The sequence below is a fragment of the Puma concolor genome, chromosome A1 (genome assembly GCF_028749965.1).
Source record: "Puma concolor isolate L17-30 chromosome A1, mPumCon1.1.hap2, whole genome shotgun sequence".
NCBI classification, from domain to species: domain Eukaryota; kingdom Metazoa; phylum Chordata; class Mammalia; order Carnivora; family Felidae; genus Puma; species Puma concolor.
This window is the reverse complement of record NC_141667.1, coordinates 83,264,056-83,286,379: the sequence shown is the minus strand read 5'-3', so window position 1 is coordinate 83,286,379 and position 22,324 is coordinate 83,264,056. Positions and strand designations below refer to the sequence as shown.

Genomic DNA, 22,324 nt, shown 5'->3' with positions numbered 1-22,324 from the left:
GACCTAAGCCGAAACCAAGAGTCAGATGCTTAACCAACTGAGCCGTGCTGGCACCCCAAGGGTGTAACTTTTGAAGAAAATACTTCTTAAGCTGAATGTGAATAGCAGCCCATTAGCAGTGATGGGGTGGGGTGGGGGAGGTCATAGCAGAATAATGACTATGTATTGAACACTTACAATGTGCCAGGAACCCACACTGCTTCACAAGACTCTCTTAAGAATATGATTGGGTAAACGTATCATTCCTCCAGTTTTACAGAAAAGAAGTGTGGGGGTTTGGAGGGACTAAGCACCTTACTGAGCTCTGCAAGACTCCCTGCCCAGTCTTCCTCTCTCCACCATGGCAAAGTCAACCAGTATGATCTTCACACTGGGGTGGGCAGCTCACCTAGTCCATTTTTCCTTTGCGCTATTTCTTCAATTCCTTCATACTGTTCCTTTGTAGAGATCCTCTAAAGGCAAACTTTTTTCCAGAGTGTGACAGTAGTGACAGCAGAGAAACTGAGACATCAATGGATGAATACTACCAAAGCATAATTGTATAAATGAAACTGCTCCCCAGTGGGGCGTGAATCAGGAACTGAGTGTATACTAGGCTCTGAAAAGGGAGAAGACGGTATCTTAACTTCTTTACTGTATTTATCCCTTAAGCATCAGTACGCACCTGTGTAAAACATGTTTTGTAGGTTCTTTTGCAACGTTCTAGGACTCAATTAATGAGAAAGCCTTTAAGGTAACTCATTTGTGCCAAAGCTGACTTTAAAATTAGTCATTCTCGGGTGCCTGGGTGGCTCAGTTGGTTGAGCATCTGACTCTTGATTTTGGCTCACAGTTCATGAGATCCATGCTGACAGTATGGAGCTAGGAATCTCTCTCCTCTCTCTCTGCCCTTCCCCCACTCTCACATGCATGCTCTCCCTCTCTCTCTCTCTTAAAATAAATACATGAATATTAAAAAAAAAAAAACGCTAGTGATCTCATTACTATGGCTTTACAAATAGTATAATCCACTCAGGAAGAAAGGCATAAAGAAGGAATCTAATGGACATACTTTTTTATTCTGTACACTAGGCTCATGTTACATTAAAAACAGGAAGAACAGTCTCCCTCTGCAGGGCTGGAGTGAGTCCTGTGCCCCAGGCCTGCAGCTAACAGATCAATGTTCTCCTTGCCTGATCATTCATCTTCCCAACTGCTGATTACTGACAGAGCCCCAAGGGCACATGGAAAATTTTTCCCTGCTTACAGCCATCTGATTTGCCTTTAAGGACCTGTTCCACTCTCTCTTCCACTCTCAGTTCCAACTGTTTAGGAAGAATCCCCCTCACTCCGGAGCTTTAAGGTACACACATGACCTGACAAAGCACCTCATCCCCTGGCCACAGTGAGTAGAGTAAGATCCCAATCATTCCAGTGAGACTCACTCCCAAGAACCGCAAGGAGTATGTGTGCCAAGGGCTGGTGGAGGCTACCATGTAGAAAGACACTACCAGAGACAGAAGATGCCCAGAACTAAGCAATTCCAAGGAAAGAAGGTAAGAAGGAGGGGAGGGGCAGAGACAGGGACCTGATGGCACTGTCTGAAGCTCTGGATCCAGCTTGCCCTGGGTCTTTCCAGGTATGAGCAAATACACTCTCTGTTGAAGTCACAGGCAAGAAGAAGTGAGCTCCTGTCACTTACAAAGAAAGAGTCCTGTATAAGACATCTCTGTGTCTGGTCTCCATTTATCTCATTACTCATCTGCACTCCCGTCTACCTCTCTTCAAATGTTCCCATTACTATGATGGGAACCACTGTGTGGTCCTGATTCTGGCCCACCTGGCAGGACCTGGGCCCAGCCTCAGCAGCAGGTGGGACTCCTGTGTCCTGGCACACCAGGCATCAGTTCAGCAAGTGCTCATGTTCCACCCCCAGCTCCACCGACCGTCCTTCTCCTAGGTTGCTGCCCCAAGGAGAGAGTCAGGCTTCAGCCAAGGAGCTCCGGGTGAGGCCTGTGGCTGGTTTGTTTCTTTTAAAGGGGGCTAAGTGTGATTCCATTTGTCAAGGCCCAGATAAATACAAAAGGTCATGGTTGAAAATTCAGACTCAGGGTTGATTTTTTTGTAGTGCTAATGGGGCCACCTTATTTCATGAAAGCTATCACTGCGTCTTCCATTTAACCCAAGGGTACTAAATGAGGGCTGTGGAGTCCATGAGCTGGAGGTCATTGACTTCCTTGCTTGAAGGTGAATGAACAACATTGGATTTGTGTACATTTGTATTTCTTTATGAAGAGGATGCCACAACTTCCATCTGTTTCTGAAAAGGGTCTATTACCCCCAGGATGAAAATTACTGTTAAATTTCTCTGCTATTTAAATAGTATGGTGTTTACTTGGTTGTGACTCCTGTAACCTACTACATAAAGAACCAAAAAATGAGTACATCTTTACATTTTTTCCACTATAGCAGATACAACATGTGTAGGTTCTTGATACTCTTTGGATTGGGGCATGGCTTATGTCATTGGGAGTTTTTACTAGATGCTAGTTCCTACTCCAGTAATGCTTGGGTGTTTAAGGCAGCCCACACTGCCTCCCCAGTGGTTGGCTGGGGAGATCAAACCCTGATTCACAGGCCTGAGTTGGGCAGGGCTGGGTATAATTTCTGAGCCCTCACTTGCTGGACACGCTGGAATCCATATCCTGAGCTTTCATAAAGTCGCAAATATGCCGCTCATACCACCACTTCAAGTTTGATTGACAGACTGCAGTCTCAATGAGGAGTTTTTACATCCTTTTTTTCTACTATAGCACTGTATAACAAATATCATGGTGAGCTTTTATACCCTTTAAGCTTTCCTTCCTGCTTAGGCACTCCTGCAAATCTGTTGAACAAATGTGAATGTTGGCTGCACATGAAAATCTAAAACTTAGATTGTATACCTAAGAAAATATATAGGAAACCATAAAACTTAAATCTCCCTCACTATGCTTTAAATCTCTACAACAAGCAGTCTTCCTAATTACCCATGATTATGTTAACAAACAATACAGATTTAAATGTACTCCTCCTCACAGAATCCCTTCCCAAGGTTCTTCATTTTTCCCCCCCATCCTGACTTCAGGAAAGAAATGGGAAGCTCACAAAATATATGTTTTCCATAACTTATAGCTGTAACATCTAAATCGCTGGGCTTTATCTCATTTTCATCTCTACTTAGGCTTGGAAATGTGCTGCCTATGAGAATCTCTCCCCTGAGTACTAACAAGGGGAGATTAGATTGCATTTCCTGCCTTCATTTACCTTCCAATAGTGCACAATAAAAAAGCAATAGGAAAAATGAAATGGCTTGTTTTTCCAGGGGGAAAGATATTTTCATCCACTAGGTACTTCTATTTCTTACAAACATTTTTTAAAAGATAGCATCCTAGGGGCGCATGGGTGGCTCAGTCAGTTAAACATTCAACTCATGGTTTCAGCTCAGGTCATGACCTCAGGATTCCTGAGATCACACTGCATAGGGCTCTGTGCTGCTTGTCAGGAGCCTGCTTGGGATTCTCTCTCTCTCCCTATCTATCTGCCCCTTCCCTACCCCCCAAAATAAATAAATAAACTTTAAAAAATATTGCATCTTAGGAGAGTAAGGTAGCCCCAACCAACATTCCTGCCTCGTTACAAACCAAGTCTATGAGCACAATGTATGTAGTTCCATATGTAGCAGCAAAGAACAGCTATTTCCAGATGAAAGTCATGAACTTCCTGAACATGGTTCTCCTCTTAACATAGGAGCATCTGAACTCTCAAGACTGTTTCAGAACTTGCTACGAGTCCACAAACTTTCCACGGCCCACAAGATCCTGCATAACCTGGCCCCTGCCAACTGTTCCAGACTGATCCCTCATACTTTCCTTCTCACCAAATTCCAGTTCCCCAGGCAAACTTTTTCTAAGTGCCTTCTGCTGTAGCGTCCTCTGCCTACAACTATATGCCACATCCTTTACACCCTTCTGCTCTGCCAAATCTGGCCAACTCCTGTTCATTCTTCGCATTTTATCCTAAATGTCACTTCTTCAGGAAAGCCTTCCTGGTCCCTCCCCTTCCTGCAAGTTTAGGTTGGGACCTCTTACAATTCTTTCCTCTAGTTCTCCGTACTCCTCTGAATCATAATTAATCATGATTTGTGTATTTTAAAAAGTATAATGCAAGTTTCTCCTACCAGATCATAAACTCTATGACAGCAGGAATTGATATATCTTCTTTGTCAAGGTATATATTTAATAAATATGGGAAGAAGGGAGAGAGAAAGGAAGACAGTATATTACCGAAATTGTTGGCACTGTAATGGAAGGAGATCTTCCAGCTTCATGTGGGGCTAATTCATTGTACAGAATATTTAGCCAAATCTTTCCACTGTTCCAAGACATCTAGAAAAGATAGTGCTCATGAGCAGATGTAGCAGCTCTTCGGTGTGGAGGAGAGCCACATACCATGGCAGTTAGACTCATGAGTGTTGGAGCCAGCCACTTACTTGCACGCAAAAATCCTTTTCTGAGCACCCTTTCTGAGCCTCCACCAATTCATCTATAAAATGAGGCCAAGAATTCTGGCCCCTGTCAGAGTTGTTGCAAAGGTTAAAAGAAGAAATGCCTGCACAGCACTTAAGACTAAGATTTTAGTGCTTCTGTTATTATCACCAAGAAACATTAGAAGTTGTAGACATTCAGAAGACATTACCTTATATCTTGTCTTTTCCTTGTAAAAGGAATATATGCCAAACAGTCATATTCACAGACAACTAGATGCCTAGAAAACAAGTTGTTTTCCTGTCCAGGCATCCTAACACCTAGATTAACTGTAGAATGTATAGCTTTTCTTTTCACAGAAATTATATATATTTTTAATATGTAATTTTAATATATATTATATATAATATATATGTATATATATATAAAGTTTATTTATTATATATAACATATATACCTATATATATATAAAGTTTATCTATTTTTGGAGAGAGAGAGACAGAGAGACAGAGAAGCAGAGAGAGAAGTTGAGAGAGAATCCCAAGCAGCCTTCACACTGTTAGTGCAGAGCCTGACACAGGGCTCAAACTTACAAACTGTGAGATCATGACCTGAACCAAACCGAAAGTTGGGTGCTCAACTGACTGAGCCACCCAGGAGCCCCACAGCCATTTAACAACATGATTCAAAGTCCAGATACATGTACAGAACACACAAGAAGAATGATCTGAAAAATATTCACTCATGAGCTCTCAGAACCGAGTGTGAAAATAAACAAACTAACCCATTCACGCTCACTACATCTTTCTGGATACTTTCCCTCAACTAATAATGGCATACTCTTCCAGTTGCCTGTCCAAAACAAAGTTGAGACTCAGATCCATTAGCAAGACTGGTGCTAAAGAAATGCCAGAATCAACCATGAATCAGTAGTTTGGGCACCAGTCATGTACCTGGCACTGATGTGGCCTCGCTAACCAGTGGAGCAGTGGGTTTCTGGAAACTATGGTCCCGGCACAAATCAGATGTCTGTAACCCAAGCTCTGCCACTTACTAACCATGGACATAACCTGGACTCCAAGTCCATTATTAGCTTAATAATTTACCAGACATAAAATGCCACCAACACTACCTCTCTGTCAAAACTGATGTGAGGTTTGAAGTGAGATAATGCACATAATCTATAATGATTATTTCAGGTACTGTGTAAAGAATGCCTAGCAAATAAATCTATTTCATTTCATATCCTTTCCCTAATACCATGCCTTTCACAGAACAAGAAAGCCAGGCAAGGCTGTAGAATACAGAAAATACATAATTATGAGGGTATTATAACTTATACAATGTTCCCAATAACAATAACAGAAATAGTGGTGATGATCTGGTGGGGTACCTGATGAGGAAGAATCTTTTTAAAAGTAGGACTGACATTTCAAAGGTGCTAGCAATATCTTTATCTAGCAGTCAAAGAGAGCTTAAAGGGCTTACTGGCAGTAAGAAATAAGTGGGAGAGCTAGGATTATGCCTGACACCAAAATCTTCTGTTACATTAAGTCTGTCTTTATTAAATTTGCTTGATATGATAACCTTCAGATAAGAAAGATGGGAAAGAAATGGCAGAGGCAAAGAAGGACTATAACGTTACTACTGAGATGGGAAAGAAGACAAGCTTTTACAACTTCATTCCAAACTTCCACTGGAGTTCCATTTTCCTAGGCCGGGCTCCCCAGGCACAACCTACTTCAGACAGCCTTCCTGGGTAGGATCCAAATTATACTGACATGTGACTTTGGACCAGTCCCTCAATTTCCTATAACTCAGTTTCCTCATCTGGAAAATGCAAAAGATAATAAACCTACTTCAGAAAGTATTGTAGTAAATAAATGAGCTAATGCATATAAAGCACCTAGAATAGTGCCAATACATAATAAGTATTCTGTAGGTTTAGTGATTATCAATAGTAGGCATAAAGTGTCATTTTAAAATGGCACCGGGGTGAGAGGCCCCCATGCTGGTTGGCCATAGGTCAGAGGTGAGTCAATGCAATTACAAAGAGAGCTCAGCCCAGGTGGGTTGGGGAGGACCACCATCACCATTTCCTACCTTACAAAATCTAACTTCAGAAGATGGAAAATGTATTGCAATTTTCCAAAAATTAATTCTAACACAGAGTGGTAAAGCCAAGCCCTACCACAGTAGATACCACTGGAAAGAAGTTCAAAGACACTTAAGCAAAATTTGTTCGCACAACAAATTTCTAGCACCAAATACAAAGAAAACTTGTGTAGCTGCCTAAAATTCATATTAGATTTATAAGCCTAGAAAGAACAAAATATTTTACAATATGAAACGGGCACAGATAAAGACACTACTCAGGATGCAATCCAGATATAATTAAGAGGATGAATAAAGTAATAAAATGGTATAAGAACATGTTTTCAAAAACAGCCAGTGAGGTTCATTAGCAACAATTAACAGAAAACAGAACATTCTTTAAGCAGCCAACAACAACAAAAAAGACTCTGCCATACCAAATCCATTTGTGCCTACCTCAGTTATCCTCAGATTCATCTTTTGAATTGATTTCACAAAATGAGTTTCCTCATGAGTATCAGGAGTATCCTCAGATGAGAATACATCTTTATGATCCTAAAGGTATCACTTTTTCTCTAATTAAAATGTGAACTATATCATAAAGAAGCTCACCAAAACATCTCCCCATTTATAACTGTAAGGATCCTTTTGTGAGGGTTAAGCCAGGTCAGGCTTGAAAATACTAATGCTAGATATTGGTCATTGTGACTTCTAGGTTTCAAGGGATGAAGGGAATAATTCAATGATATCTTTTTTACAGTTGCCATAAATAAGATGGCTACTTATGAAAGAATAATTGTTCTGCTGAAGGCATTCCTTATACATTCATTCAAATTCAAAATGAAATTACTGGGGTACCTGGGTGGCTCAGTCAGTTAAGTCCCTGACTTCAGCTCAGGTCATGATCTCACAGTTCATGGGTTCAAGCCCTGCGCTGACAGCTCAGAGCCTGGAGCCTACTTAGGATTCTGTGTCTCCTTCTCTCTCTGCCCATCTCCCACTCGTGCCCTCTCTCTCTCTCTCACTGTCTCTCGAAAATAAATAAATAAATAAAAAGATAAATAAATAAATAAATGTTAAATTTTTTTTTAATTAAAAAAAATAAGGTTACTCATTCTGTTTGTAGAACACACCCCATAATAAACCACGAAAACTGTCTTCTGATTGGTTTTTCTTCTCTTCCTTTGGCTGAGCAAGTTCTTGTACAACTACTTTGCCTACATAGACTTAAACCAGTTGCAAAGACAAAGTTATCATTGAAATTGATATTGAAAATTGAAATTTAGTACTATCACATTAAATTTAGAAGTAGAAGAATATTGGAGTTGTGGTCACCTTTGACTCCAGGGGAAAATAGCACATGTGTGAAAGAACAGGTGTCTGTATAAAACATACCTGGTAAAGGCATAATTGTGCGTGCGTGTGTGTGTGTGTGTGTGTGTGTGTGTGTGTGTGTGTACAGCCTACGTCAAAGCAATACAAAATGTCAAAACATAATAGGAGCTAAGTATTGAACCTCACCATGAACAAAATTATAAAAGCTTCTAATTAAAAAAAAAAAAAAGTGCCTGAGTTTCCTTTTTTTTTTAATTTTCCCTTCCCATGTTCCCAGAAAGAGAGAAGTGAAATCACTGAAAGGCAGGTGGCAGCAGGGCAGAGAATGAAGAGCCAAGACCCATATAATATACCACCTGGAAAGTCCCGGGAGAGGTACCCATGGTTGGTAATCCAAGATACAAAAATCTCCTCCTGGTAAGTTCCATATAGTTCTTCCTCCTGTTCTGGATACCCAGGGAGAAAAAACGGTGAAGGCAGAGAAAGTAAAAGTGTCAGGCAGAAAGGAATAGATAGATCATGTTACAAAGCTCCATCTTCCTTGAAAAGAAGCTGAGGGCCTGGGGCCTGGGAAACGGCAAAATGCAGGCTTCCCTCCATCTCTGCTTGGCTCCCTGTCTCACTGGGCTGATCCCCACAGAGCAGGCCAGAGAGTCACAAAAGTACCAGCCTGAGTCTAGAGTAAAGCAGTGCTGCCTAGGGGGCCAAAGGGAGCAGAAAGGGGTTGAGGGGTGATGACCTAAATGGTTGGGTAAGTGGTTTTTTACCTGAAACTACTGGGTCAAATTAGCATGTATGCAAGGCCAGGTCACGACCTCAGCTGCACCCCATCCCTGTCCCTCACCTGCAATTTCTTTTTAAAAGCAGAAGGAAGCAAAGAAAGGAAAAGGGGAAGGCGCAGCCCATGCCTGCTCTCAGCCAGGAGACATGGTGGGGGTGGGGGTGCAGGAGAGGGGTGCATGCTGATTCAGGATGTTCCCACTTCTAGGGAGCATGAGGCTTGGCAACAGCTCTGTAGTGACAGTGAGCTTCTCTCCAAAATCTGTTCCCATCTCAAAAGATATTTTGGAAAACACTCAGACTTCTAATTTGGTGTGGTGAAAATACTATTCAAAAGCAACTATAGAAACGCTGAATTTTTTGTTATCAAAAGCTATTTTACACTTCAATAAAAGAACATGAGTCAAACATGGCTTAAGGGTCTAAATAGAATATGGTTTCTATTTTGAGAAAATACCTATCTGCAATTTTCAGAAATTGATCATTTGCCATGCATGGATCAATCTTTCATCTGAGAAAGAAAGCATATTTTAATACGTTTGAAGCACAATGCCTCAAGAATGAAAATTTCCAAGCGAGCCCACGGATTCTAAAACTTTTCATTATAACTATATCTCCAAGTATTTAACCACTCTGACATCAGTACCATACGAATCTATGAGACACAGTCATGTGGAAGGTTTTCTTTCTTTACCTGATTTTGCTTAACAAACATGTTTTGACCTTTCTTTTGCTCCATTAACACTACTTTCAATGTCTGATGCTGCAGAGAAAAGGAGAACTATTTTATTTAGGAAGAATCCAAAATAACTATAAAGAATATGAGCTACTACAGTAAATACGTGACAATCTGGCACTCAGGAGCCTGGAAACTTCAACCATTCTGCATAAATGCAAATTCAAAACTCAAACCTCCTTCTCTCTTCCCAAGAAAGAGACTTTTCAATAGAAACCTTTTTTTTAATGTTTATTCATTTATGTTGGCCGGGGGGGGGGGGGGGGGGGGGAGGAGGAATAGCAGCAGCAGAGAGAGAGAATCCTAAGCAGGCTCCACAGTCTCAGCACAGCCCGATGCAGGACTCAGTCCCAGGGAACCATGTGTTCATGCCTGAGCTGAATTCAAGTGGGACACTTAACCAATTGAGCCACCCAGGCACCCTATTAAAAGCATTTTTTAACAGAACCAGGAAAAACCAAAGACATAAGTAAAGGGGAAAACATACTGTGATTGATTCCCTTCCACTCTCCCTTTCCTTGAAGTTTCAGCCAAATAGCTGGTGTTTCAAGTATTTCTGTCTTTTCATCCCTAAGGTCAGGTCACAGCCCAGCTTCAGGCTCCCACTGGGACTCTTGTGGCCTCTGCCTCTAACTACTCACTTCTGATTCTCACTTGACCCTACCCCCTGCTCATACATCTCCAGGGTCCCCAGGACTGCTGCTTCCCAGAGGCACTCCTCAGTCCCAACAGTCTGGCCACACCTTCCTTTTCACTTTTACTTCCCAGCACCCTCCTTGTGGAAACTTAGGCCTTGGTCGCACTACTGACTCTGTGTTTTGAACACACAGCACACTCCCTCGCCTCTGTGCCTGCGGCAGCATTCTTTCCCCTATCTCCTTGTGTCCAAATCCTAACCACACTCCAAAACAAGGCAGAAGAGGTCAGGGGGGGAACAGTCTTGAACTGCGGACACCAAACCTCCTGCTGACCTGCACCCATGCCCACAGGGTCTCCTTCCATTTGCACTGGAAGAAGAACCCTTCTCCTGGCTAAGGCTACCACTTCCCCTCAGCTCTGGGGCCCATGCTGACCCATCCCCTGAGGCACCTCACCCCTTCATTTATCCCTCTGTTCTTAATCTTCGGCCTCTCCCTCTCCGCAGGCTCCTTCCTACTCATCAGCCGCTCAGGTGATACTGATTAAAAAACCAAAAATCTTCAGGAGACCCCATCCCCACACTGTTCTTGTTCTCCTGCTACCGCTTTTATCCCCTACGGAGTCAAACTGCTTGGCTTCTTGCCCCATCCCCAGCTCCTTTCCACACACCCCTCAGCCGACTGAGTTCTGCTTCAATTCCACCATGCCTGATTCCATTATTTTGTAAAATGTATTGACTCATACTATGTCCCAGGTAACCTATGCATGGCACTGGGAGAAGAGAGGAGAAATCTGACATGAGCTGTCTGAGCCGGCAGTTCAAACTGATAGCTAAATGCAACCCAGAAATATATTTTATTTGGCCTGTAGTTAAAAAAATGTTTTTTCAAAAAATTTTCCAAAAATTCAAGAATCTGGAGATTTCACATGAAAATCCAGATTAAAAAAAAATTTTGTTTATCTTTGAGATAGAGAGAGAGAGACAGAGCACAAGCTGGGGAGGGGCAGAAAGAGAGGAGACACAGAATCTGAAGCAGGCTCCAGGCTCTTAGCTGTCAGCACAGAGCCCGACATGGGGCTGGAACTCAGGAACCGGGAAATCATGACCTGAACCGAAGTCTGGCGCTTAGCCGACCGAGCCACCCAGGTGCTCCCAGACATTTGGCTTGTATTAAAGAATCCAGGAGTGCCTGTGTGGCTCAGCTGGTTAAGCATCCGACTCAGGATATGACTTTACCCTTGGTGGCATCAAGCCCCAAGTCTAGCTCTGCGCTGACAATCTGGGGCCTGCTTGGGATTCTCTGTCTCCCTGTCTCTCCGCCCGTCCCCTGCGCTCGCTCGCTCTCTCTCTCTCTCTCTCTCTCTCTCTCTCCTCTTTCTCTCTCTCAAAAATAAACATTTTAAAAAATCCAGAAACTTTGGCGACACTGCTTCTATCACCGTATGATAATAATCAGTTGACACTGAAAAGCAGTTGCCCTTCAATGGGGTAAAGGGCTCCCTGGTTCACCATGGACCCCATCAAACCCTCTATGCTCATTTTCTTTCCTCTGATGGCCCCTGTAGGCAGTGAAGTTTGAATCCCTGCTGTAGATCAGTGCTGTCTAACAGAAATGAAAATGTGAGCAACATACATAATTTTAAATATTCTGATAGTCATACTTTTAAAAAAATAGAAAGGAAGTGGTATAGTTAACTTTAATAATATATTCTATTTAATTCAACATATCCAAAATATTATTTTGGTGTACAAGCACCGTAAAAAATTAGTAAGGAGATATTGTACCTCTTTTCTCTGTGCTAAGGCTTCACAATCCAGGGTGCATCTTACACTTATAGTGCACCTCAATTCAAACTAGCCACATTTCTAGCATTCAAGAGCCACATGTGACTAGTGGCTGCTTCTGAGACAGCACAGCTCCAGATGCTTAATAATCCATCAGAAAAAAAAAATCACCTTGCAAGCAGAGAGAGGGGGAGAGAATTTTAAGGGAAAAAAAGAAACCAGGCAGGAATGAGGCAAAGGGTGATGACATTAGAGAGTAAGCATTGTGAGGACTTCAAAAATAGGATGGAAGGAAGTAGGATCATAGAGACATTGAAGAGTGCTCCCCAAAAAGTTCAGCTATAGTCTAGTGCTCCAAGGGAAGAGATGCTATTTATCATCAAATGTAATTAACTGGCAATGCAGATTTTCTGGAGGAAGGCTTTAGTGTTTTATTAGTAGATTCAGCATTAGACGTGTGGTCACTATGAAAAGCAACTGACCAAATGTCTGAACCCGAGTTTACCCACTTGGCATTCAAGAACCAACAGAATGGGCCAGGCCACTAAGGACAGGATTCTTGGTCAAGACTGGGATTTTAATCTAGTTCAAGGGGATGAGTTTGAAGAGAAGTGGCAGTGAAGCAGGCAGGAAAGTATCTTGAGCTAAAATCCAAGCAAAGTTCAAGACTTAGAGATCATAAGTGAGTGAGACTATGTCAGCAGGTATTGGAAATCCAGATGGAGGAAGCAACATGAGAGGCCAGATAAGGAGACCTGGATGCAAAGGGGGATACCCCAAGTCAGAGACTGGCACCAAGAGGTGCATCCCTGAGCCAGAGACCTCAGAAGTAAGAATCACTCCTCCATCCTCCATGCAAATACAACATGGCAGCCATTTAAGTAGGTATCGTGTCCTCCTTTCACACCCACAGACATGAATAAGAATTATTAAAGTAGGGGTTGAGAAAAGCCAGGGGAAGAGGGAAAGTCAAATACATCTGTCAGGCTTAAAAGGACTTGGAAACAAGAAGGCAGGAACATCATTACATAACTATAAGTGATTTTGGAACTTTTCCAGAGAATTTCTTCTGAATAGCTCTGTGCCATCCATTCATCCCTTCATTCACTCAGCAAGCACTTGAAATCTTCCCTCTACAATGCTGATTAGATAGGTCAATTGTACCAAGGCTTGCCAAATTCTACTCTAGCATGCTGGTAAAGGTAGCTCAGGCTTAAGCAAAATAGGGTCAGTTGCTAATACTGACAGGGCCGCACTGAATAAAACCTGTGGAATTAAGAGCATGTATTGGCCCCAACACATCCAGAGATCCATTTGTCTATCATGTGTTGTAATTTTTCCAGATTCACTAGGACCCAAAAGGATGGGAAATAAGGCTGGTATAAACTATCCCAAGAGACTTCACAGGAAAATTGTTCTCTCAAGAAGGCAAGACTTTCAAAGGCAAGTATGCAGGACTTTCAAACCTCATTACATTGAAAATATAGGGTTTTTTTTGCATCACTTGCATTCAGATTAATGTTAAATACAAGTATTTGGAGACATGAGGAAAATCATGGCCTGATATTCTGCCGAAAAATAAAATTTTAATATAAGAAACTGGTATACATTGGAGGAGGAAACTATTTGCATAAAACCTTCAATTATTGGGGCACCTGGGTGGCACAGTCGGTTGAGCGTCCGACTTCAGCCAGGTCACGATCTCATGGTCCGTGAGTTCGAGCCCCGCGTCGGGCTCTGGGCTGATGGCTCAGAGCCTGGAGCCTGTTTCCGATTCTGTGTCTCCCTCTCTCTCTGCCCCTCCCCCGTTCATGCTCTGTCTCTCTATGTCCCAAAAATAAATAAACGTTGAAAAAAAAATTAAAAAAAAAAATCTTCAATTATTGAGGGATAGGAATCACTTTGCACATCTCATTTATAAAAAGCAGTGTAAGAAGAAAAGTTTGATGATGACAAAGAAAGCAAAATGGCACATAAAGTTAATCACACGGGAAAAAAATGCATGTTGTCAATGCTTCCAACAAATCAAAATTCACAAATAAAAATAGTAGCGAATATTTGGCAACTGAAAAAATGACATGAGGAAGTGTGCCTCACACCTGTCAATAATTAACCTTATAGAAAGATGAACTTGTCCTAAATAGATATGCTTTATATAGTAATTTTATGGAAACAAACAAGTGTGTCTAAAGCAAGCTCTAGAACAGTATTTACTACTTCATCCACATTAAACAAACAAAAAAGCCAGTATTGAAACAATAGCCCTCAATTCCTAAGAGATTTTATTTAGGACTCTTGGCTTAGTCAGGCAAGGAAATACATCATTTTTAGTTAAGATTTCCAGCAAAAAAAAAAAAAAAAAGTCAAAACAAAAAAGCTTCACATTTCAAAAAATTAATTTCTGCTTATCTACAACATGTCTATGACACTGCAAATAGCTATGAATTAACAAAAAAAAAAAAACCAAAAAACTCATGACCCTAACTTCTGAATATGCAGATTTCGTCAATGCTTGCAATGTTATCTAGACAAACTATTTACTCTTCACCAATCTAGAGCTAACAAACGTTTTGATAATCATCCTGAGCCAAGAAACCATGCTACATGTTTCTTTGAGTTACAGAAGATATATTATTAATCTTTAATTTTGTGAAATCATCCCTTATTTCCAAAGTCAGGGCAAGAGAAAAAAGGAGGAGTGCTTGTCCTGTTACCTTTATGAATCTATTAATCCTATTTTATCCCTCTAAGTATTTACTTTGCTTTTCCAGGGTAACGCACACATACTTGCCAAAAGTAATATGATTTTTTCATTACTCTGTGAAATTGTGAGGTCACCTGTACTGCCTGGGTTCATTTGTGGCTATGTTCCCCACCAGTGCAAGTAAATGAATTTACACCTTAAATGAGAAGGACCAGCAAAGTTCCCTGTGAATTTTTCTTCAACAACCCACTTATTTGTATTGGTGCCAGTGGCAAGACTTTAATATCTGCTCAATAATAACAACTTACACAGCCATTGCTAGTGTTTTCTGAGTTCATAAAATATCTACCTGATAACACTACCACTTGTACAAGATTCATAGCTGTACTCAAGTTTTCCAGATACACAATATAGAACGTAAAGGTCATGGGAAAATAATTCCACTCCACAGTAAACCTGTCACTCTGTTCATTCCATTCCTCTGGAATAATGTGATGATCACAGCATATTTCCAGGATGCTATCACACATCAAACTTCATGCCTTGCTCCAAAATGTCCTAAGATCTCATCTTGCCTCTCTCATTTTGAAAAAGCCATTAACATCGCTTTTGGGGCTTGTTCTTGAGAATATTAGTTTTTTTGGTGATTTTAAGTCATTTACGTTAGGAATTGCATTTTTTTTAGACTTGTGTCTTCCCCAAGATTAACTTATGTTCTTTGAAGTAATATTAAAGACACTTGGAAAATAGATAATAAAAATTAACCCAAACCACATTTTAAATCATTTTTGAAAATACAAGCTTTCGGGGCGCCTGGGTGGCGCAGTCGGTTAAGCGTCCGACTTCAGCCAGGTCACCATCTCGCGGTCCGTGAGTTCGAGCCCCGCGTCGGGCTCTGGGCTGATGGCTCAGAGCCTGGAGCCTGTTTCCGATTCTGTGTCTCCCTCTCTCTCTGCCCCTCCCCCGTTCATGCTCTGTCTCTCTCTGTCCCAAAAATAAATAAACGTTGAAAAAAAAAATTAAAAAAAAAAAAAAAAAGAAAATACAAGCTTTCTCTAAAAGGTCGGATAATAAACAAAGCAAGATGCACTTCATGTACAGATCTCATCTTAGAAAATATTTTTCTACTTTTCGTTGGGGCTTACAGATGTATTTTAGGAATTTTACCCCAATGAATGAATATTCCTCTTACTATGTTTTGAAACATTCCTATCATACCCTGAGTACTTTAGCCACTTTTTTTACAAAAAAATTTTTTTTACTTCTCAATGAAAACAATTTTAACAAAATGAATTTAAAAGAAAAACAATAAGAGTTTAACATTCATAAACTTCATGCTTTTGTTAAAGCACTAAAAAAATGTGACATACTCATTCTTCACTCTTTATCTTAAAATACTGGCTTCCTGATTCTAGCAAAATGTAATTTTAGTAACTCATCAAGACAGAATACATAAAATTGGCATATTTTTGATATGCACACAAATTGAGAAAGCATCTTTCCCAACTGTGTTGCAGAAAATGAAATGCATCTGGTATGACAATATGGCCCAGCACGTGAACTAGAGTCAGTGGGAAGAAATGTTTTTTTTTTTTTCTTTTTCTCAGAGCAGAACATTTTAAATAATGCCCATGCCCCAACAACAAGGCATTATTAAGTCTGTTAAAGTGTTTTTCAAAGGTATATTTTGCTAAAGAGCACACAGCAGAAAGAGGGCAGGCTGGGGCATGGCGAGGGGGGGTGGGGCGGGTAGCACGGTATGCTCAGTTTTAAACATTGTACATCAGTGACTTCCAAACCTCTCTCCCCCAGCAGTCCAAACTGATTTTTTTCTTTTTCTTTTTTCTTTCCTTCTTTCTCTCTCCTCCCCTCCCCGCTTTTGCTTTTTTTTTTTTAACATCCCCCCTAGAGTCAGAGCTTATGCACATATGTTGCTGTGGCCTCATGCTGAGCTGGAGGGAGAAGCAGAGAGGTAGGAAGTGTGTTGGAGAACATGGTTGATGCCAGGATCAAGCAGAGAACAAGAGGAAAATCGAGACACTTGCATGATTTTTGCAATGAATTTTCTTTCTTCTTTAAAAGAAAGTTCTTTTTATTTAGTCAATCTGAAGATGTATGTAATGCTTTTATTGTCTTTTCCTTCCTGTGTGCCTCTCTGGGCCTGTGAACAGAACAGGAATCTGCATATGGTACATATCCCTCCCTCAACCCAAGTATCTTCTGAGGCCAGGGGCTGGGGGGGGGGGGGGGTGGGGGCAAGGCAATCCCTCTGAGAGATGCAGGAAGCTCAGAAGGGCACCGCACAGCATAGCCTACTCCTGGACACTTTCAAGAGTCCTCTTCTAGTTTCAGCTTCCAATTCGATTTCTTCCTCTTCCTCATCACAGGGTGAGCCAGCCAGGCTTGAGGAATTATTGGGCAGAGGGGCCATGAGAGGACCGAGGGATCCTGCGTCTGCACTGGTGAGCTGAAAGCCACATTTGTGACTCCGAGCGGAAAACTGTCCACTTCTCAAGGAACAGACTCCACAAGCAGCACATGCAGGGAACCAACAATGGTGCCTCTCCCTGGGACTGTGTGTGACATCAAACAGGACCCTAGGGGCTACTGTTCTGCCTACAACCCATCTTTCACACATTCTGTGAAAGATATCTTAGCTTTGTTATTCATTTTACATCTTCACTGAAATGCTGATTCCTTGTAACAAAAAAGCTTTAGAATCATAGATGGTATGATTAATAATGTCACTTGTAAATGTGATATAATAGTTATACAATAATGTATCACAGAAAAAAATTGATATAGCGAATACATCATAGAACTGATTCTACGGAGGGGAAAGAAAATCCAGAATGTATGTAAACTTGCAAGCACTAATCAGAGGACTGAAGTCATCCCAGAAACACGACAAGCTCTAAAAGTTGTCAAAGGTAGCTGTAGTAATGTAAAAAATTCTGGAGAATTTCAGTACAACACCTCTGTCATTTATTGACCATGTGACTCTGGAAAGGTTGTTAAATTTATCTGAGCACTGGTTTCCTATTCCATAAAATGGCAACAAGAACTTCGGTCATGCAGGACTGCTGGGAGCATTAAATCATGGAAGGCTATAAGTGCCCAGCATATGGTAAAGTTACACACAATAATGTTGTACATACAATATGTATGTAAAGGTACATACATATGGTAAAGGTACATACAATAATGTTAGTTTAGTACATTCTCCAAAATAGGCTTAGGTCTTTTGTATACAAAATTCATGTTTACATAGCAGTTTTCTAAAAGATTGATAGCTTCAGAAAATTTTTTGGTAAAAACTAACAAAGATTAATTCAGAATTCTCTGCTTTTGCTTTGAAAATCTTGGTTCAGTGAACTGCAAAGTAATTTAGTAAGTTAACATTTGCAGTAATGTATCTACCTTCAAAATAACTCAATTGTTTGTTGTTTGATTATTCTTGATCATAGAAGTCAATAAAAACAAATGCAAACAGTACCCCAATTCTAAAATTCTTATATGTTCGGATATGTACACATTCAAACGTAAATTCTTTCAATATATATAATATTCATCTACACTGAATTTAACACATTCTTTTAAAACCACATTTTATTTTAGGAACCAAAACCAGGAGTTCTATTCAATTATCTTTCAAGATAAAAGGAAAAGTAGAGTTAGTGAGACTGTCAATGTTACCTTCTGAGAATGACTACAACCTTTTTCTAGAACGTGAGATGTTTTCTACAACATCAATAACATGAGGTTACCCACCTGTATTCTGGTTTTCTGAAATTACACTAATTAGCTAATAAACCATAAAAATTTTCAACTGATATCCCATGTATTCCCACATCTTACCGTTCAAAACATGTCGTTATGTTTTTTGTAGTTCAAACTTGCAGCTAATTAAAGATTAACCTTTAAAGATTAACTAACCTAACAATCAGGTTCGAAATAATGAGAATTAAATAAACTATGATGTATTGAAAGAAAAGAGTCCTTTACGTCACTGATGGACTGTAACTTTCAAAATATTTGCTAACATTAACACAACTTCTAAGTATTTACCAAAGGTGCGCATCTCCTCTACAAAACCAAGCCAATGAAAGCAGCTGCTGGGGAAATGCCTTATGGATCCTACGTTCATTTTTACTTGACTCTGCTCGGACCACACTTAACTCTTGCCTAACCAAAGAGGCAACATACTTAAAACGCAACGCAGGTGAATATTGAAAGTTAGAAAAGGCCACAGGAATCTATTTGAGTGACTCGGATGAGGCGCTCACTCTGTCCACTTGTTGGGCAGCGATCTCTTGGCAGCGAGTACTTTTAAGAAGCGAGTGCAAAAATACGCACAGACTTACGTTTGCCAATAATTCACCTCTCCTTATTGCTATTCCTTCCTGCAAGTCCTTATTGTTTCAAGTGCTGGCCCCTCCTTACCGTCATACAGGGTTGTAATTTTTTTTTTTTTTAATTGCTGGATTTGTTTTTCTTTAGAGAAGGTGAGACTTCGCTAGACAGCCCTTAGACCTCCAAAAAGTACCCACTTTACGTCTAACTTTATTCCTCTCCTATTTGGCTACTATTAATACTTCCACTTTCATAGCGATTCATAAAGCTACCCGGCTTCTGGCAGGAGGTGTTATTTCTTCCAAAAGTAATGTCAGGGTGCAAGTCAGAGCTGTATCTTTACAAAGCGGGAGCGGGAATGTTTCCTTTTCCCTGTGGATTTACTTGGTAGTACCCCCCCCCCCCCCCCCTCACGCCGCTGCAACACCAGGGGTAGCTACTGCCCCAAGCCGGAGGCGTGGCCAGGCGCACCTGTCTCGGGCCGCGCGCAACCTTCACTCACCTGGTTGCTGCCGAGCTCCTCGCCCTTCTCCGGGGTCCGCGGCTGCACTGGGCTCTCAGCTGGTTCTGCGGAAGGCGGCGGCGGTTCCAGCAGCTGCTCCAGGCAGGCGGTGCCGGGCAGGGAGGAACTCTTCTGATGGCACAAGTGCGCCTCGGGGCCCCGACGCCGTGCCCCCTCATCTCGGGCGCGGTCTCCCCTCGCGGGAGGCTGGGGCGAGGAGGACAGGGAGGATGAGGCGGAGGATGAAGAGGGAGCTGAGTCCGGGGACCGTCCGCCAGGAGGCGTCACTCCCGCTGCTCCCGCGGCGGTTGTCGCCGGTCCCCTTCCCGCTGGGAGCAAATGCTCACGGATCCGGCGGCGCAAGGTGGACCCCTGCTCGGTTCTGCCGGCGCCGCCGGGCTCAAGAGGCTCCGGCGAGGAGCAGCACAGGTTGGGCTGGGAGGAGGAGAAGACGCGGTCCAGCACTTGCTTCCGTTTCTTGAAGCCGCTCCACCTGCTGCCCGCGCCACCCACGCCGGCCAGTGCGTCCCGCCTGCCCCCCGGGGGTGGCGGGGAGGGCGATGGGGTGTCCGCAGTGCGGCGCTCTGGGACCCCTGCGCGCCCGCCCCCGCCGCCCTTGCTCTTGCCCACCCCCAGCTGCAGGTTCTTCCAGAGCCGGGCCTGGAAGGAGGAGGACGCCGCCGCAGGCTCGGGCGAGCCCGCCGCGGCTGCCCGGGGCTCCATCCTCCACCCCCTGCTCCTCCTTTCCACTCCTCCTCCTCCTCCTCCTTCTTCTCCTCCGCCCTCTCCGGCTGCACCTCCTCCCGGAGCCCCGCGGTGGCGGCGGCGGCGGCGGGCGCAGCAGCAGAAGCCGGGAGTGCCCGGCGGCTTCAGGACAGCTCGGGGGAAAGACGCGGCCGCCGCCAAGGTTCTTCGGCCGCCAGACTCCGGCGCCGCCTCTTCCTCCCGCACCTGCCGGTGTGGGCTGGCGCTGTCACCGAATCCCGGCCGCCGAGCCTGCAAAGTTTCTGGCTCAGAGCTGCGCAGCTCCAGTCCCCTGGACTCCCCAAGGCCGCGCCCTGGCTTCCTCTCCTCGCCGGCTTTGGGCTGGGGAAGCTACACGCACCCGAGCGCGCGCGTCCAGCTGCGCCAGGGACCGCACCCTGAGCCCTCAGGGCAGCACCTGTCAGCGGCGGGGGCGGCTGCTTCCCAACTGGGCGCGCGCGCGACTCGCACAGCAGGGCGGATCGGGCTGAAGACAACTGCGACCAGCAGCCGCACAGGAGCACCCCGGACCATCCTCCAGTTCCTGGGTGGGAGGGTGGGCAGGCGAGAGCCGGGTGGAGCTGAGTAGGGACTGGCGCCAGGTTGCTCCCCAGAATCTGGCCACAGCTCCCCCGCGCAGCTCTCTTTGGGCCGGCGGCTGGACGCGCCCGCCGACTAGTGTCTGGGTCCAATGAAGTGAGCTGGAGAAAAGATTATGCGCCCTGGGTGGGTCGTGTGGGGCACAGAACGCCCTTATCGAGAGTGAACCTGACCGAATTCTGGGCTTGAAGACCGCTGCTTCCGCCCCGTATTGTGACCTGCATCCAACAAGAGTTTGATTTCTTCTGTCTTGACTTCATCCCTTCCATCCCCCTTGCTCTCTATTTGCGTGTACACCGGTAGTTCCTTTTGTGGTTCGGGTCTAGAGGTTTCCGGAGTCTGACCATAAATTAGCCAGCCCTAAAGTTGCAGGGAGTTGTTGATGGACGAAATGAGAGGATGCCCACTGCCTCTGACACTATTCCAAACCCAGAGAATCTTGCTTTCGTGCAAGGCAAATGGAAAAGGTTTTGTTTAGCTCATTCAGTCTGAGTCAGTCTGAATCTACTGATTCTGTTAAGTGATCCTCTTGAAACGCAGGTGACACCTTGTCCCTTCCCTCCTCCATTGTCCTTTGCACCACTAAACGTGGAAAACATGGAAGAGTTCTCTGAGCTTTGGCACTGTGCTGATTCCAGTCTCCTCTAGCTAGCAATATGCCCTCAAGGTCTTACCAACCCCTCTAAGCTTTTTAGTCTTCTTCTTTATTTTTTTTCCCCTTTATAACAAGTACTTAACACATTTACCGAGCACCTACTCTGTTCCAAGCAATGCAGTAGGTTCTGGGGATGAAGCCACGAACAAGGCAGACAAGGCCCCGACCTCATGGAGCCCATCTTCCAGTAGGAGAGTCAAACAGTGAACAGAATTTCTAATAGTGAAAAGTCCCACGGAGAAAATAAAACAGGTTACCATAACAGGGTGGCTAAGGAGGAAGGGTTACCAAATAAACTGTAGGACATCCAGTTAAAGTTAAATTGCAGACAATTTTTGAGTATAGACATGTCCCAAATATTGTACAAGACTTGCTAAAATACCTTTAGTTGTTTATCTGAAATTCAGGTTCAACTGGGTATTTTGTGTTTTTTATTCCTGAAGCTGACTACCCCCTACAAAGGGTTGTGGGGCTTATTTGTTTTTTTTAAACTAAAAGTCTATTGAGAAACTAAAATTTGAATTGAGACTTACTGAGGACAGAGAGATAGCCACTGAAAGATCTGACTACAGCCTTCCAGGCAGAAGAAACAGCAGTTGCAAGGTCCCCAGGCAGGAAGCAGCTTGGCTAGGCAAGTTCAAGGAAGGTGGAGACCAGTGCATATAGAAAGGAGCAAAGTGAGCAGAATTGGTGAGAGATGGAGTGGAAGAAACGGACAGGATCCTGGTGGATGGGTCCCATAGCCACAGGAAGAGTCTGAGGTTCCTGTAAGTGAAATGGGGAGCCATTAGAGAGTTTTTAAACAAGAGCCCCATAGGGAGTTTTAGGAATTAAGTGGAAAAGGACTTAGCTCAGTGCCTGAGGCTTTTCCACACATGATAGTGACGCTTA

General features: G+C 43.2%; 1 protein-coding gene across 16 annotated transcripts in view; it reads right to left on the bottom strand.

Moving 5' to 3' along the window:
* Positions 1-20,834, bottom strand: part of MCTP1 (multiple C2 and transmembrane domain containing 1) — a 542,541-nt gene extending 521,707 nt beyond the window's left edge. For 4 of the 16 annotated variants that reach the window (XR_015254973.1, XM_086717790.1, XM_086717754.1 and 1 more), the window contains exon 1: positions 19,435-20,821. Coding sequence is in view for 15 of the 16 variants with exons in the window: in XM_086717790.1 (XP_086573916.1) it covers positions 19,435-20,157 (723 nt within the window). In the remaining variant the exon portion in view is untranslated. Of the gene's footprint in view, positions 1-19,434 lie in introns of all 16 variants that reach the window. The other 12 variants (XM_025924571.2, XM_025924579.2, XM_025924572.2 and 9 more) reach the window with 9 other exon arrangements.
* Positions 20,835-22,324: the final 1,490 nt, after the last annotated feature.